At 38.3% G+C, this 17,990-nt stretch overlaps 1 protein-coding gene across 1 annotated transcript in view; it reads right to left on the reverse strand.

Moving 5' to 3' along the window:
• The window catches only part of LOC110171426 (intermembrane lipid transfer protein VPS13B), a 289,785-nt gene that overhangs the window by 194,033 nt on the left and 77,762 nt on the right, over positions 1–17,990 (reverse strand). Inside the window, exons 20-21 of the mRNA XM_055163864.1 lie at positions 7,993–8,102; positions 4,771–4,903 (exon numbers count right to left, since the gene is read on the reverse strand). Of these exons, the coding sequence (XP_055019839.1) occupies positions 4,771–4,903; positions 7,993–8,102 (243 nt within the window). The remainder of the gene's footprint in view (positions 1–4,770; positions 4,904–7,992; positions 8,103–17,990) is intronic.

The raw sequence follows: 17,990 nt of genomic DNA on the forward strand, positions 1-17,990 counted from the left end.
TATCTTGGAGGATACTCCTTTGTATCTTAAACTCTGGTGTAAATGCAAGTAAAGAAAAGTAAGTACATTTTTTCTGATAAATAAATAATGGAGAAAGTGATCTAAAGTGTATATTCTCAGACAGTAGAGTTCATTTAGTGCATTTTGTTTGCCTGCTTATTTGTTTTAAAGGCAAGTCTTTATTTATTTTATTTTATTATATTTACATGTCTGTGTGGCAGAGCCCATTCATTACAGCAGCTTTTAGAAAAAAAAAAAAAATCTGTAATTAATCTGGGTATAAAAATAATATAGATTTAGATTTTTCAAATAATGAATGAAGCAGGTTTAAAAATGGCACATCACTCAAACAAACATTACTGATCCACAATGGAAATTATTTGGACACAGTGGTAGTATTCAAAAGTATTTAACTTAAGCATGCTATAAACTACCATTAATGAGGACACAAACAGTTATTAAATTTAATTTCAGTGTATCTGCACATACTATACTGATTTCAATGGCCAGAATTCAAATTCAGACAGTTTTCAGTCAGAATTCCATAAAGTGTTTGTTTAAAAGTGCTGAAGCTCTGTGCGCTTAGCCATAATAAAGGCTCACAATGCATATAACCACTCCTGACAGCTCCAATCTGAGCTGTGAAAATCCTAACCTCATTCTGTGCTATAACATCATGTGAAACAAATCTTTAGAGAAGCTGTGGTATTTCTGATGAACCTCAAACCCAGCTCTAACCCCAGACTCCAGAGCCAACAGCTACAAAGCCTAATGCCCTTATCATTAATAATAGGGATATGTAAGGACACTGTTCATTTGTGGTTAGTATGGACTCATCAGTGCAGATAGGCCAAAGAAACATCGACAGACAACAGCTATACTTCTCACATGGGGGCCCCCATTCTCATTATTCCCCCTTTTCTTATTTTCCCTCCTCTACTCCAACCATCATTACCTTGATAAATTATTGACTTTACCAGAAAAATTAAACTATATAAATAACCCCACAATGAAAATATTATCCCCTTCTGAAAAGCGCACAGCAGCCAATAAAAACTGCCTGACTTCCATCAAGCTACTAGGGTTCGGATAATAGTAATAGATGATAGTGTCGTCCGGGCTCGAGTCTTCTCATCAGAGCTCTCTCTATTGTACACATTTCTATACTAATTACATTCTGCCATCTCTTTCTCCATACTACATCAATTCAGCTCAGTCCACAGAAATGTTCTCACCCACAAAATCTGGATCTTTTCCATGTTCCCAAAATATACGTATGAGGCCCTTAACAGGTATGAACTTTCAGGAGAATGGGTCTGATTTAGTGGTTAGATAAACTTTGCAATTAAGATACTACTTGAAAATGTAAATAGCAAAGAATAATGTATTCCCTCTTGTGGCTGACAGATGATTAATACTTTTTGATGCATGTAACCGTGTCCTTTATTTATGTATACTTAAACAGTAGTCATGATTTTTCTAGCATGAGTCCTGACTTACCATTTGAGAATGACCTGTTTACACCCAAGACCTCACTTGGGCCACTATCCGTTTAGTCACACCCCAATCAAATCAGAAGTAATCACATTATGTTAACGTACAAAAAGTCAATACATAGCTTGCATAATTACAGCAGTATAATCATTCCTGATACATTTGAGAATATTGTTATTCTAAATGCCCATAGATTACTGATACATTAAGCAATTCTCATGTCAGCAAACAAAAACTCCATCTAATCACCAGGCCATGGGGATACTGTACTTGGTCCAACCTTCAGGAGTTCAGCCAGATCAGAAACGGGCTTCTCAGGAGCAGAGGTATGCTGTGTAGAGGCCAGAAGCTAATTTTAGGATTGCAAAGTAAAGTCAGTGAGATCATTACTCTGGTACATGTTAGCGAACAATGAGAAGCTCAGGGCTCTCAATCAGAAACACAGTGCGGCTGCCAACACGAACATTCATTAGGGACAAATAAAGAAAATACTTAGAGGCTAGTTTTATGTGAACCAATTTGTGGTGTAATTGTGCGGGCAGACAAGAATCGACCTCAAGAAGAAAGCGCTCACTCTACAACTGTTGCTCTATGGACTGTTAGTACAAGGGATAACCACAGAAAAACAACACAAAGCACTTTTATTGGGATGTAACTAAGCAACGTTTATACAACGTTTGTTGTACTCATAAAATCTCACTACACACCTGTGAAACTTTCCAAAGGATTTAGTATATATAGCTAAGCATAATATATCATTTTCAATTGGATATTAATTCTTGCTTATTTAATTTAGCATATTGTACTCTATGCTGTCGGCAAAACTGATGTTAATGTATGCTTGTTTGCCATACATATTGGTCATCATTTAATATAAGGTACAAAAATGTAATTGTACATGAGTCATAATATAACTCAATGTTTTTTTCCATAATTTATTACATTTTTGGCCTGAGCAAGTTCTCGCCAATGCAAGGTCTAAAAGTCCTCTCTTACAGGCTGAGCGTATTTAACATGTGCAATGACCAAACAGGAACAGAGGTGGGCTCATTTGGTTAAGTTTTTGAGATATGAGCTGCTCCTTGGTCCCATAGTATGATATCACTTTGCCCTCTGTGGGATGTAAGGGGCAGTGGTCTAGTGATTCACCGGGTTTTGTGTGCGTCTCCACATTTACTTTTACAGGCACTTTCCTTTAGCTTTGTGAGGAAAGTCCCTCTTGATTACAACAAAACTGTAACTAAGCTGAATGTGGGAACAAAACAACACTTGCTTTACATCATAACAGTGCCAGGCGTGGGTTCAAAATGGCCATTTGGATGGGGGGACGTGAAACCAGCGAGATGGTTCAAAGAAAGCTTTAAACAGCAGAAATGACTGAGCAGATTTTGATTTATTTTTCTAATCCCCCAAGGTGATTTGTGTGGGAAACCAATAGTCGTAATGGAAATCAATACGCACAGAAAGAACTTGCTGTGGCCAATTCATAATCAAGCGTAACAAAACAAAGCCCTATATAGCAATATTGCAAATATCCCACACATTGGATAATTTGATAGCAAAAGCATTTTTTAAACTCATTTCAGAGAAATAAGCAGTTACTTACAACTGAGCTCCTAATTGGCCGCTTTATAGAGCATGGTTGGTGGGCGCGCTGTGGGCTGTAGGCTTTTTATGAGTACCAAAAGTTCAGCCCAAGTAATGTAAAGTTGGAGGAGCATAACTTTGAGGCAAACGAGAATCATTTCATTGCACTAAGTTGTTAGAAGTTCTAAGTGTCTGCAATAAAGACTTATACGATGAGATCCTCTTTCAGAGTTCTTTGGGGAAATCAACAAAATCCTGCAGAACTAAATAGATCTCCACAGAAGCTGCACATGTGTTAAGATCTTGATATTTTACAAAGCAACAAAGACAATTTGTTCTCCATTCTCTAATATACGGTAGCCTCTCTATTCAACACAAAACCTAGATTCTCTACCTCATTACTTTACTTCAAGAATGAAAGATGAGATCAATATGGACATCCTCTGTCCCTGTATTATTTACAAAACATCCAGTTAAATTAAAAAATTCACATTCACAACATTAACATATAGCAAAAGAAATTCTGTCAACTGGACAAAAGTTTTTTGAGTGAACAGAATTTAATGTTTCTTTTGCTATGGGTCCAACCTGGATGACTGGGGCATTACACAAACTTATAAATGTAAAAATTCTGTACGGTTAGAAGCTGTAACAGTGAACGTATATGGAGTTATAAGGATTTTTTTTTTTAATGTGTGCATATCTTTCAAATAGCAACGTCACTAATCATAGCCTACCAATATTAGGCATGAAGTAAATGAGAGAACTTAGGCGACAAGGACTATTAACTCTGTATATGTGGCATCTGCGAGTCAGTCCAATCTATTTGAGCAGCCAGTAGAGCTCTGTGTAATTTCACGGACAGCTCCTAAAGTGTGGGGCTGCTGCAGTTATCCTCCAGGTAGAAATACGGACTTTGGACTACTTTTTAAATCACTGAACAAAATCTCAGAGGAATAATAAACAGATCTTTTAAATTTGCTAAACATACCAGCAAGAACGGTTTTGCACGGAGCTGGTAGACTTGTTAGAAACTATATTCCCCAAACGATTTAACAGTGTGTTCTTAAGAGTAAAGCAGAGCATCACTTTTTAGACTATTTTCCCAGAGACACAAAGACAAAGGTGGACATCATTATTGTCTCTGAATAAGATATGAAGGGAACATATTCTAACTTCCTTAATATAAACATAAAATCCTAATAATAAAAAAATAATAATTTCTTATGCCATGTGGCTTCAGAAAGATTGTAAAATATGAGACTGATGGAGCACTCATTTCTTCCCAGCCATACATGCTTTTTAAATTCATGTATTCAACTCAAATCCACAGTGTTTTTGAACTTGAATTGAATTATTGCAGATAGTAATTACAAAGAAGTTAGTAGCAGCTGTAGTTTGCATAGCAGTAATATTGAAATTCCAGACATTCCTGTGCAGGAAATGTCTTCAACTCAAATCAACAGTGTTTTTTTAAACTTGAACTGCATTACTGCAGATAGTAACTACAAAGAAGTTAACAGCAATTATAGTTTTAGTAGTAGTAATATTGAAAGTACAGACATTCCTGCACAGGTCATGTATTCAACTCAAATCAACATTTTTGGACTTGAATTGAATTATTGCAGATAGTAAGCCTTAGTAGCAGCTGTAGTTTGAGTAGTAGTAGTATTGAAAGTCCAGACATACCTGTGACAGTCTTGGTTTTGACTGGACTGCTGGCATAGTCTGATGCTTGATTGGAGGTTTGCTTGGCCAGTGGCGTGCTCCCAACAGAGACCTCATCGTCTCTCCTCTTCACCAACGGGACAGGTCCAGAAGTCTGCCACGAAATTGCAATCAATGAATAGAATGTATGCAGCAGTACACTACAACAGAAAGGAAATACCTCAAAGCAGGACAAAGGGAATATAGTGTCAGTGTCTGATAAGAAAAGGTTGTCTAGCACTATAATAACAGGACAAGGTTAAGACGGTAAAAAACATGTTAACAACAGGCCTGTCATGATAACTATCTTTGAAGTGCAATATATTGCTGAAGTAAGTACAGATGATAAACAATAATATTGGAACCAAACCATAAAGTAGAATCATCCTCAATAAAGTATCCTTGATCTAAAGTCAAGCTCACAAGTCCAATCAAAAAAACTTTTGTCCAGTTGACAAAACTGAATTTCTCCTTTCCTGTTACTAATGGGCCTGGTCAAGCAGAGGTATACAGCAAGGCCAAAAATTCAAGTTAATGCATCTGATATAAAAATGTATTCAACAGATAGCATATGTACTCTAGTTTATGAAACTGTTTACCTTTTTTCTGTACCATTCTAAAGTTGCATACGTTTTAAACATACCATGTATGCAACATGGAACAAAAAATATTTCCCAAATTTCAAAAACCTGCAAATCATGTAAATAAATTGATGTATTTCATCATATCTTGTGTTATTCGATTTTTGAACTGTTGATAAAGGTACATGATTAAAAAAAATAAATTATTTAAAATGATAAAAATTTGCTTGGAAGGACTGACATATTTTATAGAAACAGTTACCTTTCATTTTGAAGTAATATTTAAGTATTCGGAAGAAAAAAGCTGACAAATTATGCAAAATTATGCACCTTCTACTTGCTTGCACAATTTTCCCTCGGTTACTTTTCCCTCCGTTACCATGACCTTTCTTAAAAAAAAATCTCATTACTCAAAAAGTAAGACCTAATCTTGTACCATATGGTAAAAAACTATATGAAGCAAATATTCAAACCAGTTTGTTAAGAATATGTAAGTGAGAACCTGTAATTATCGCTGTTTGTATTTATTGCCCAAAAAGTGCTGCATATTTCATTCCCACCGTTACCGACATGAGTTTTTTTATTTTTTGTCAACAACTTGAAAGAATATTGCAGGGTTAACTTTACCCTATTGGAGTACTAATTCTTTCCTACATTCTGATACCTTACTTATTTCAATAGTCCCTCTAGTTTCTGAATAAGAGCTATTTGAATGTAAAAGATCTGCCCCTGTTTCCCTCCGTTACCGCTTGACCCTAATACAATATTATAATATAAAAAATATGAGCTGCAATAAATAAATAGCAGAAACACTCTACAGTGAAACACTCTACTCTGGAACACTCTACAGCTCAAATCTTATTAAAAAAAGAAAAAAGAAAAAAAAATTTCCACTGGTACAAAAAAAAGTACCTGCGATAAATATTGCCCCCAATTTTTTTTGCGCTCGATATAGTAATTATTGCGACAAGCCTATTTAACAATCAGATTATCTGGGAGGCAGTCACTTTAATTTGCTATTAGATTACATAGTCATAAAATGTGTTCATGTTGCGATATAATGCGGCACACAAGGCAGGGGTAACAGACAGACAGAATGGGGAAAGAACAGAAAAATGCAGTGGAACACAACCGGGGCCTCCAAGACCAACAAGGACCAGTGACAGCTCCATGTTTTCATTGAGAGACTCCCAAAACTGCTAGAAGGTTAGACACACAACTGCACACATGCACATATATACAAACACATAGGCAGACTGTGTGATTGTTAGCAGACAGAATGGAAGAGAGTTTGGTCTGGTCTTAGGAAACGCCATTAACATAGGCCAAATAGTTGGGCAAGACTATAATGCAGCTGTACAAGGCTAAGGTCCAAACTACAACTAGACTGCCCCAAACACCGCGCACAATCTGTTCTGGAGGGAGACACATGGGACCTAAAAACCCAATGGTTGTAAGATTAAAATATGCGTTACTAAATTTCATAACTGTTTGCAGCTACTGGCTCAGGAATTATGAAAAATGCCTATCAGTTAAATTTAGAGATAAACTAATCAGACTTGTGCACTATTAAACATTGTAATGACATTAAACAGAATACATATTGATTTGCAGTTGTTACTTTGCAGTTGATGTCTTCAACATTCCTTGGGGGTGTGATGCTAAATAAATGCACGACTCTGTTAGAAACTATTACTCAGTCTGAGCTTTAGTTTAATACAATCTGCTCAGAAAGAGCTGACTTGGTTGGAAATACATGTGAGATTATTTGTGTCTCTCACATGTAAAAAATTGTCATAAAAAATCTTAAAAATTGTGTCACGATGGTAACTGTGGAACATTCTGCCAGTAGAGATATATGTAGAACACTCCCAGTGTGATGATATCAATACAATCCTGCTATACAGTCCTGTTTTCTGTTACGCTTTGGAGAACATCCTTTGTCCTGTTTATAGTTGGACAGTATGAACTTACTAAACACTTCCTAACACCTTGATCCTGTGTCCTTTCCTATGTCCTTCACAGGCTGCAGTGTGTCCTTCAACTCAAGGCTTGGGATAAAGCAGCCAAGGATTCGAGATAGGACCATGAGAGACAGCTAAAGCACAGAAAGTAACCTTAAATGTTTTTTTTTTCTTTCTTTTGAATATTCTCGCATTGGCAGCCATTCAACTCATAACATGTGTTTACCCTGTAGAGAGTAAGGAGCTGGTACAATTAACTCCTTTTAACTTTGTCTTTTACACACATATATATATGCCAACATCCTGTCCAAACTGCAGGAGGCATGAAAACAGTAACATTAAATGCATTATAATACCATACTAAAAGTCCTATATATATTTTTGTGGTTTTATGAGGGGGAACCTGTGCAGTATCCCAGGCAATCAAAAGTGAACATGTCTATATGTGTATGTTGAGTGGGCACACAGCCTTCAATGTCCATAAGCATCACCGTACCCCATGTCAAATAAATACAGAGGGACTAGACGGAAGACAAGGAGCAGAACAAATGGAAAAAGGTAGCAGGGAAAGGCAAGCAGGGACACATTTATTTAGATCATATGGATTGGACATGAAAATGGATTAAGCGTAAAGGTTAGTAATAAGAAATCTTTCTTACGCTTTGCTGCTGTCTGCTGTTCCCCCGGTTAGGATTGTACAGCAGCCAATTGCAGAAGACTGGGTCCACATTGACAGCTATGCCCTGGACGCTGACTAGAAGCACTGCACCTGAAAGAAAAATAATATGTGATTTACATTGAAAACATAAGAGAAGTTTGAAATGGTCATTAGTTTGAACACAACTTTACTAGTAAGGAGAACAGAGGAAGACAAAATTCTAAATTGAGAAGGAGAGATATAGCCACCCATTGACTAAAAAGCAGGTGGCACATCAAACAGGATCTCTGAAATCTATGTAGAATAATAACCTCAGAGTGAACGTGACTTAGCCTTAAATCTACAATGAATCAGTGTCAGGTTCCTGCACTTCTGAAAATGTTAATGTTAGCGTGGTACGAACAGTGAAAAGCAGCAAGGAGCACAGTTTGTTTCAGTTGTAATGTTCAAAGTGCTATCACGTTAAGCCAAGAATAACATTTTCTTTTGATAAATTTCTATGAAACACTAGACTTTCTTTGGGTTTAGGTTTACTCTTAAATAATAATCTGCACCAACAATAAGCAGGCCCTGAGGTAATGCATTAGGATCCTATCAATAATGAGTCCCATGCCGTCAGGATTAGTGCAGAGGCTCTGGCGTGCCGTGGAGCGTCCCAGCATGACGACAGGAGGATGTTTCAGCTCTACAAGGACTTTGAGCACTTTAATGCAGCTTTGGACTCGACCCCTGGCTTTGGTTTCAAGCCCTTAGGCAAAGCAAGACTGTGTGACAATGTGTAAAATGTGTAAATGTGTGTAGTTTGTCTACAGAGAAAGCCTGATAGATTGCTTATAGTCTGTTTTTGACTTTTTAAAATGTCTCCCTATTTAAGGAGGCCTCACATGTGTATTTTAGCACCAGATCAGTGCTTTGGCAAGTGTAACTACTTCAAATAAAATCTGTTCTAATTTGCCACATTTTACAACTATAAGTAATTAGTGGTCCACACACATGTGTTAGAAGTGAAGTGCACATGGGGGAATGAGCAGAAAGTACTTGGCAATTAAAGGCTACCACTTTGACTACCATTTAAAACATTCTGTATCAAATTTGATCCAGTCTACATAATTTGTGGGGTTAAAAACTAAATGCATAGGGATGAATACAGATGAATATAGTTGGAAACATTTAGTGACAATTCAAACAAAATTCTGAATATCACTGTCTTCATTAACAGAGCAAATACAAAATAGCACAGGAAAGAGAATGTACAACCATGTTGTGCTGTGGGCCTCTCTGCCATCTCTATCGCTCAGTGCACCTCTCCATCCATCTCCAGTTTGCTGTGTCAGATGCCTGATGGCCCCTGTTTTCTGACAGCAAATCATAACCTCAGTCTTGTGGCTTGAACTTGTGCACCACAGTGCGGCTGCTTAATAAGCTTTGCCTGGAGCTGGAGCACTGGCGCAAGACTTCAAGTGGTTTCCGCCCCAAACAGTGTGCGCCATACACAATCCAAATGACTGGGAATGAGCCGAGAAGTGAAGATGTGTTCAATAAACTGACCCTAAAATGTGGTTATGAGAAGCATTAAGCATGACATAGTAAGCACATTTGACATAAATGACTCACTGCATTATAAATCATTTAAGTTCTTGGGTTAAATTAGCAAATGATCATAAATGTGAAAATTGTTTCAGTTGCTGCAAAGGCAGCAACCCTCGGCCACACGGTCTTGTAGCAACAACGCTATAAAAGTGTTGTTACTTGAACATTTAAAATACATAAAAATACATTTAGGTTCAGGCTTCTATATACAGAGGGTCTGGGTATTTTCTGTGTGTCTGCATGTTCTCCCTGTGTGTACTACTATACTATACCCATGCTGAATGCTCCTGTTTACCCTACCACTCATACAACAGGATCTCAGCGAGGGGCAGGCGCAGGATGCCCCTAAACATGGGATTCAAATTGCAATGGGATTCTCCTAGTTATTTAAAAGGATACATTAAAAAAAATTTAAAAATCACATTCTCTGCCTTGCAATTATTTTCATGTGCAAACAAAACACACTTGAAGCTAAATTATAGGTTACATTCCAAAACAAGCAACAATAGTTGGTACAAAATAAACACAGAGGAAATGAGAGAACGAAGAGTATATGTGTTGGTTTAGCAGATTGTATAAAGATCTGGTAAGTGAGGGCATTTCAGCATCCATGGCGGTGTTATTTTAGAGAATACCATCCAAGTATGTGTGTCACATTTGTCTGACTACTGCCACTGACAGCCGTGACAAACTGATACATCAAATCACATTCAAAAGGCCTTTTTTCTGAGATTAACAGTACAAACATGCTTTTTTCTCCCTTCCTCCTGTCTACTGTTTTGACAGTGACACAGAAACAAAGTATGTGTTGACCTGCCTGTGAGTCTTTGAAGACCAAGGCTTTACCATCCACTCTGTGTGTTCCCGTTTCATCGGCGTGTTGACATAACCGCTTAAGAGTGACACCTCCTTTGAAGCAGCAGCACCATGAACCGGCCTGGCATGCCTACAGGACGACCTCGGCAGCAGAGGACTGTTTTCTCTGCTTGAACCACCGCCGTTTGGGTAATTACAGCATGTGATGACAATGATAACAGAGGTGTTTTTCTTACTTCCTAAATGATTCCTCGAGTAAACACAGTGAGACTGCTCAGTGGCCCTGACTGTGAAAATACATGCAACCGCAGAAGGAACAGGAATTTGGTCAGACGTGTAATTTGAAATGTTCTAAAAGGTCTTATTAATGATGAAGGAATATTTATTTCCAACATCAGGGCACTTTATAGGTATTGGTAGTACATTTTTCATTAGATAGAAACATACATTTTGTCAACAAAAAAGTTAAAAATGTAAAATAATAATCAACTGTTTTTGTAAGACATGACACATCAGAACATCTTACCAATTAGTTGACAACCATCTCCTTGATATTATATAAGCGTGTGCATCTATTTGCACAAATTTGCTGGGTGCCGTTAAGTTTAGCACACACATGATACGAGTTAATCAATGATGATGTTTATTCTTCTCTATCTAAAAATACATTGTGATCCTGTGGGGTTTGTGTGAGAGCCTGGGGCTATAGCTGAACATGGACCAGCATGACGGATTACTGTTAACCTTTTTGACCTTTTCAGCATTGGGCCACTCCTCTCCCCCTCAAAGTCTTGACACCAGAGTTTTGTAGCAGTACACCTTTGTCTTAACAATGTTTGTTATCTGTTTATACATATTTTAATATAAAACTTGCTTTTGTTCTGTTAACTCAAGCATGTAATTTAATAAACTGGGAGCGGCTAGGTCAGTGCAAGTTCAGAACCCCCACTGAAACACCAAAGCCTTGATTGGGGTTAGAGGGGGCACCACCTTCAACTACAAGGCCGTGACCCAACAATCAGAGCCAAAGACAGAGGTATGAGGTGAGCACCGACTACCCCCCAGGTGGGCAGATGTTATAGTCAGCTAATCGCCCCCTCAGAATCACTTCATTGTTGGCCATGGAGCAGCAGCGGGACCAACAGAAACCGAAAATAAATAAATAGAGCCCAACCCGTGTCAGCCAGATGACTTGTGACAGGTTTGGTTAATTTCGAAGCCAAGTAGCTAAACAAAACATTACGCCAGTGTGCAGGGCCTACGCTGCCTTTAATTGGTTTTCCGATGAGCTCATGACTTGAAGGTGTCCTGGAGCAGGCCACAGAGCCCGACAGGTGTTCTGCTGGTGTGTTCATAAGGACCAAAGGCCTTCAGTGGCGCATGGGTGTATGAAGGGAACATGGTGTGCAATATTCATGTACAATACCAGGCTGAAACCTAAGGAAGTGTTTCTATTTGTGTCCATTTCTGCTCGTGCTACAACAGTGAACAGATGTACACTGCTGTGACCCACTGTCCCAGGGCAGTGCCGCCACAGGAGCTCCAGGGCTCAGGAAGGACATGGGCAGCTGTGACTGGAAACAGACCCTGGCCTATGGAAAGCAGGCTCTCTCGCTCACTATGCCCTTCCTCTCTCTCTCTCTCTCTCTCCCTGAGCCTAAACAATCCTCTGGTACTGCTGCAGTTTGTGTGAGTGCAGTAGCTCGCAGCTGACAGCTTAAACCCACCTCGTAAAGGTTGACTGTAGCTGTGGGTACAGTAACAGCAACAAGCAGGAAGAGTGGAAAGGAAATTGTGCATATGGGAGTCACAGAAAAACTACATATAGAGCTCTGATACAAAGAGGTACACATAGTGCAGCAAAGACATTGCCTCATTATGTAAAAAACAGAAAGTGTTTTTGTTTCTAATCTACTTGATAAGTCAAAGTACTTGGAAAGTCTCCACATGTCAGTTTGATTAATGCAACAAGCAGAGTAAATCTCCATATATGCAAAATCCCATGCACAGCGTATCAGAGAGGGCTGGATAAGCACTACAAGACCATGTTAGCATGTGCATACAGTGCTGTACATGCCAAAGCTTAGAAAAACAATTACACATGTTTACGTCCAGGCACACACTGAGAGCTTCACTAGAGGCTGAACGTGAGGGTAAGAGTGGACACTTGCTTATGCACTGATATACAGTATGATATAAACTGTGTAAACTTGTAGAAGGATGGTACTCACTGTCCAAACACAAGTAAATAGTGTCTTATACACTGCTTCTATGCTGCTTTTGGGGGTCAAGGCTATTTCCAAATCTGAGAAATGAGGTGAGCATGCAATATTTGATATTACATGTTCATGGTTGAGGTTACTAATGTTGTATTACATCAAACACACAAACAATGAAATAAGGGATCACACATTTCAAACATGTAAATATCTATTCTGGACTGTGACATTTTTAAAGCAGAATAGCACCAGAAGTTACTTAGTTCCTTTAAGTGAATCAATAAAGTTTGTCTAAGTTGGTCTTAGTCTATTCTACTGCTGAAAAATAAAATTAACTGACACTGTAAGATGAATATTAATCATGTAAGTTTAATTTAACATGCATCTGAAATTGCACTGGATGATTCAACCAGAGACAGAAAGCTGAATTGACCTCTGATTTAAGTGACTTTAAGCTGTAACAGTATACAGTATTTAAGCAGTGGTTTGCTCATAATCACATTCATCAGTGTGGTAAACAGTTTTTCGAGGAGATTTTCAATCTGTATGTTCAAAGACCTGTCGCTGTCCACTGTTTTTCTCAAACCTAGAGTGACCATCACATGAAATCAACACAAGTGGTAGGTAAAGGTCTAGGGTATTTCTAGCAGATAGATCATGGGCAAACACCTGGTGTTGATCTGTAGCCTTTAATGACACTAAAAAACAAGACTTAACCATTACATTCAGGATTTATTCAGAGTGTCCCAGCTGTTCAGTGTCTCTGACTACTTTCTTTTAAACACTATTTCCAACATCCACTTACAAAAATAGCCTCCATCTCCATCGTTTTCATTTCAAATCACACCATCGGAAAACTTTCAAACTCACGACCAATCTTGACCTGACCGTTGTCAACAAGATAGCTAGCCTTCTTAATGAGAGACAAAACAGACGTGGCCTTGATTGCATTAATGCATCATTACCATATCCATCATGGGCAAACAGATCACTTCGTGAACTCTAAATGAGCCCCGCTGCAGCGTTAGGGGAACACGAGAGACACTTCTGTGCTCAATAAAATAAACAGACTTCTGCTTCTGCTGCCGCTTTCCCACAGAAAATTCACTTTCGCGCAGTTACCTTGAAAACTTCTTATCGGCGCTATCATTCAGTTGGCTCATGGGCTTTCTCCACAGTTCAAGTCAAGTTCTCAGTTTGTCATAGGTTAGAGGGAGTAATGTCTGTCATTAACTTGGGGCTTGGTCCAACTATTTCTTCTATATGATATACATTACATTCTCACATACATTACATTGTAACATGTAGAAATGAAATAAAAACAGCATTACTCAAACACTTGGAGAAACATAGTCTGGAGTTGTTGAAGTTACGCAACAAAATCCTGGGAAAATTTGGTCAAGTGAGAGCTTGTATGGTCTGAGAAATGCAAGACTCACCAAATCAGAATATTAAATGACAGTGGTTAAAATACTGATTTATCATCTTTTATACAGACAGCTGTACCTGGTGTCCATCCAAACACTGACCAGTCTCTCGACGCAGCTGTATTTTGCAACAAACAGATGGAGCATGTGCGATTCCTCTGGTCTGGTCTTGTCTTGTTCGTCTTTTTCCACCACTTGGCTTTCTGCGGGGCTTACAGGACAATCGAGGACATGATCCTGTCTTTAATTACGCTCCAGTCTTTCAGCTTGGCCTTTTGTCAATTCAGTAGACTCTGTAATGATCTCAGTGACAGATCAAAGTGCTTATACAGAGATCTGAGGGCACCCCTGAGATTGGAAATACTGCACACAGGAATCCACTGTCTAAATGGCTATATGCAGCTTGTCTCCTGTCACTGTATCCACTGCATTGGCCCACTATTACGTTGTAAATGGGGTGAAACATTTCTCACACACTGTCATGACTACATTTTGTATTTCACTTATCAGCTATTCAAAGTGACAAATATGTAACAGGCTAGAACGGAGGAACCTTGACTTTAGGCCAAGTCTATCTTCAGATTTCTTCAAGCAATTTCACCGTTTCTCCCCACAGCTTTATAGCTGATGTCAGTGTAATAACAAAAATTTAAAAAAGAATGAGCGCTAAAGTGATGCACGTAAGCAGCTGTTAATTAACTGATTAAGGAATAAATGGCTACTACAAACATAATAAGATAACGAATAATAATATATGGAGACCAACTATTTTATCTATTCTACAGGTTGCCAGAAGTTCAAGTTCAAGTATGCTGGCTTTGTTAATATGAAATGATATGCATAATAAATAAGAATGAAGACACTAGATCAATAATTGTAATGTGTTTATGCAATAAATACACCTCATAAATCCCTCACAATCTTCACTAACGACTGTTTAAGTATGGGGCGTGTTCTGAATAAGCATGAGCAAATGTGTTTTTTAATCTTCCCATTAACCCCAATAACTACTGCTGGGTCCAATGTTCCCATGGATGTGATCCTTCACAGCCTCCTGCAACCGGCAGCACAATCATAAATACATCATTTTGCTGAGAAAAAAATGCAAAGTTAAACAAAGAAGGAGCTTATGAAATCGACTATATTTCTTAAGTTCCTTCTGTTTCTCTGCATTCTTCTCCATTCTGATCTCAGGGGCCCTGCTCAGCTGCTGCTCCCACTATCCACCTCATGCTCTTCTTGCTTGCCACAGTAGATTGAAGATTATTCCTCTTAAAGACATAGCCTTAAGTGGTTGCACATTTGAACCATTTAGCAATTTGGTCTAATGGTTTCAGGATGAGCTAGTTTAGCAGCATTGCAGAATCTGAGCCATAGAAGAGTATATAGGAGCTATACAATATGGTGAAACACTGGTACTGATTGGCTGGATTTTGTTGAACCAGGAAGGGGTCACAGCAGAGTCGACGCTTGGAGGGATGAGCTCAACAGAGAGGGAAGAACAAATGAACAATTAGAAGTAAAATCTGCAGAGCGTGGAATACACTGATTTAAAGCCGCAAGTCCTCAAACATATAGTATCACAGTAAAAATCCTTACAAAGGTTAACCAAACAGCCAATTGAGTTTTAGAAGGCAACTTTTGAATAGTTATCCTTTGGGTGACCCAGTTTTGATCTGCAAAACACAACTTATAATGTCACCAGTTAAATGTGTACTGTGTAACTTTTCTGGTGGAGGGCCTGCCATTTCCTTGTCTTCATGGAGATGTTGTTACTTTGTCTGGAATGTCCCAGTATGACATTAAATGTAAGTAAGTAAGTATTTTATTTATATAGCACTTTTCACAGACATTTGTCACAAAGATGCTTTACAGAGCATTATTCAGTCACTCCATACCCATGGTGGTAAGCTACTATTGTAGCCACTGCTGCCCTGGGACAGACTGACAGAAGAGCGGCTGCCGTGCCAATTGGCACCATCGGTCCCTCTGACCACCACCATCACTCACGCACACACTACTTTCATACTAGGTAATGTGGGTAAAGTGCCTTGCCAAAGGGCTCAATGACAGTCTTTCTGACTGGCGCCCCTCTGGAGCACCTGATTTTCCCAGTGGTCTCCCATCCATGTACTAACTAGGCCCAGCCTTGTTTGGTGTATCCATCTTACATTTACTCAAAAACATGGGTTTTATTAACCTGGAACTTGCATTCTTACAGTTTCTCTGTAGAAATAAATAAGTGTAATGTCATACTGTGGAACACTCCATGCAAAATCTCCATGGAGAGAAGCTGGTTGACGGACAACCCACCAGAAAAGTTACAGTGCACCTTTAAAGCTACACAACATTTTATTTGTCAAGAGAGGTAAGGTAAATTACTTGAACATGCAAGCTGGTGCTTATAAGGGGGGTAGAATAAAAAGTTAATATAATGTGATTATATCAGTAGCATATTTTCTTTTATGAGATTAATTTCCCTGTAAAGTAAAATAATAAACTACTACCAAACAAATACCTCCTTATATAAGTGTTGAGCTACACATTTGCAGAGCAAAAGCCAAAACAATATTTCTATGATTTAAAAAAAACAAATTAAAGTTGACACTGGCCAATCTCTTAGTAATGCACATCCTCAAAGCTTGGCCCCAAATACTGATAAAAGAACAGACCTGTCTTTCAGACCATTGTTCATCCTGGAAAATACAAATTTTTCAACATACTGCATTGCTTACTGAATATTTTGTAGTCCTAAATGTGGTGTGCATTAAAGGTTATAATCAGGACACAACATCCAGAAGTTTCAGAAGAAATCCCCTGCTTCTCTAGCCTATTATTAGCCCTGTGTTGAATGAAGCCATGTTGTGAGCACACCTCACTGACAGCAGAGTAAAGACTTGAAGATGAGTATTCTGTCTACAGGTTCACTAATTATACAGCCACTGTGTTTATTCTCATCAGGATTTAATATGATTGACCTGTGCAATGTAAAAACTACAAACAAAAAGCCACCTGCAACAGGAGATGTAAGACTTACAGTCACTTGTCCCACTTAAAATAACAGCAGAAAAAACACTGGCTGTTTACAAGGCCATCAAACAGATTTGATTTCTGGAGTTATTACCTTCGCCAAGGAGGTTATGTTTTTGCCGGCGTTGTCCGTCCGTCCGTCCGTCCGTCCGTCCGTCCGTTTGTTTGTTTGTTTGTTTGTTTGTTAGCAACATAACTCAAAAAGTTATGGACCGATTTTGATGAAATTTTCAGGATTTGTTGGAAATGTGAAAAGGAAGAACTGATTTCATTTTGGGGGTGATCCGGAAGAAATCCTGGATTCTGGATCACTTTGAAATTTTAGTTAATATTGTGGTAAATGGGGCCAAAAATTTTGTTTCTCAATATCTCGGTTAATTATTGACCAAACCCCATGAAATTTGACTCAGGGATGGACAATGGGATCCTCTTTAATATTCCAAAGGCTGATCCGGATCTGATCCAGAAGACTGATTTTATCGCAATTTATATAAAAAATGGGGGTAGTCCTTGGCGGAGGTCTGCGCTCTCTGAGTGCTTTTCTAGTCAGATTATTGTCATGATAACACATTTTAAAGTATGTTATATTGCTGAAGCACATATAGACAATTAATATTGCGCTACTGATTCAAAAACGTAAGGGCAGATTTATACAAAAACTATTCTAAATGTAAAATATTGTTTAAAAAAATAAAATAAAATAGCCAAATAAAACAGTATAGTACTTAGGTTGCATTTGTAATGCGTCATAGAAGTTATTAATCCAACCTTTTACAGCTCAAATTTCATAATTTAGCCAAAAAATAACAAAGCATGTCACAATAGTGCAAAAAAGTACACACGATAAATACTGACCCCAAAATATATTGTTCCATTGAACAATATATTTTATTGAACTTATTGAACAATAAGTCAAT

Source organism: Boleophthalmus pectinirostris, unplaced genomic scaffold (assembly GCF_026225935.1).
Source record: "Boleophthalmus pectinirostris isolate CB_2022bp ecotype Guang Dong unplaced genomic scaffold, ASM2622593v1 HiC_scaffold_6, whole genome shotgun sequence".
Taxonomy (NCBI): domain Eukaryota; kingdom Metazoa; phylum Chordata; class Actinopteri; order Gobiiformes; family Gobiidae; genus Boleophthalmus; species Boleophthalmus pectinirostris.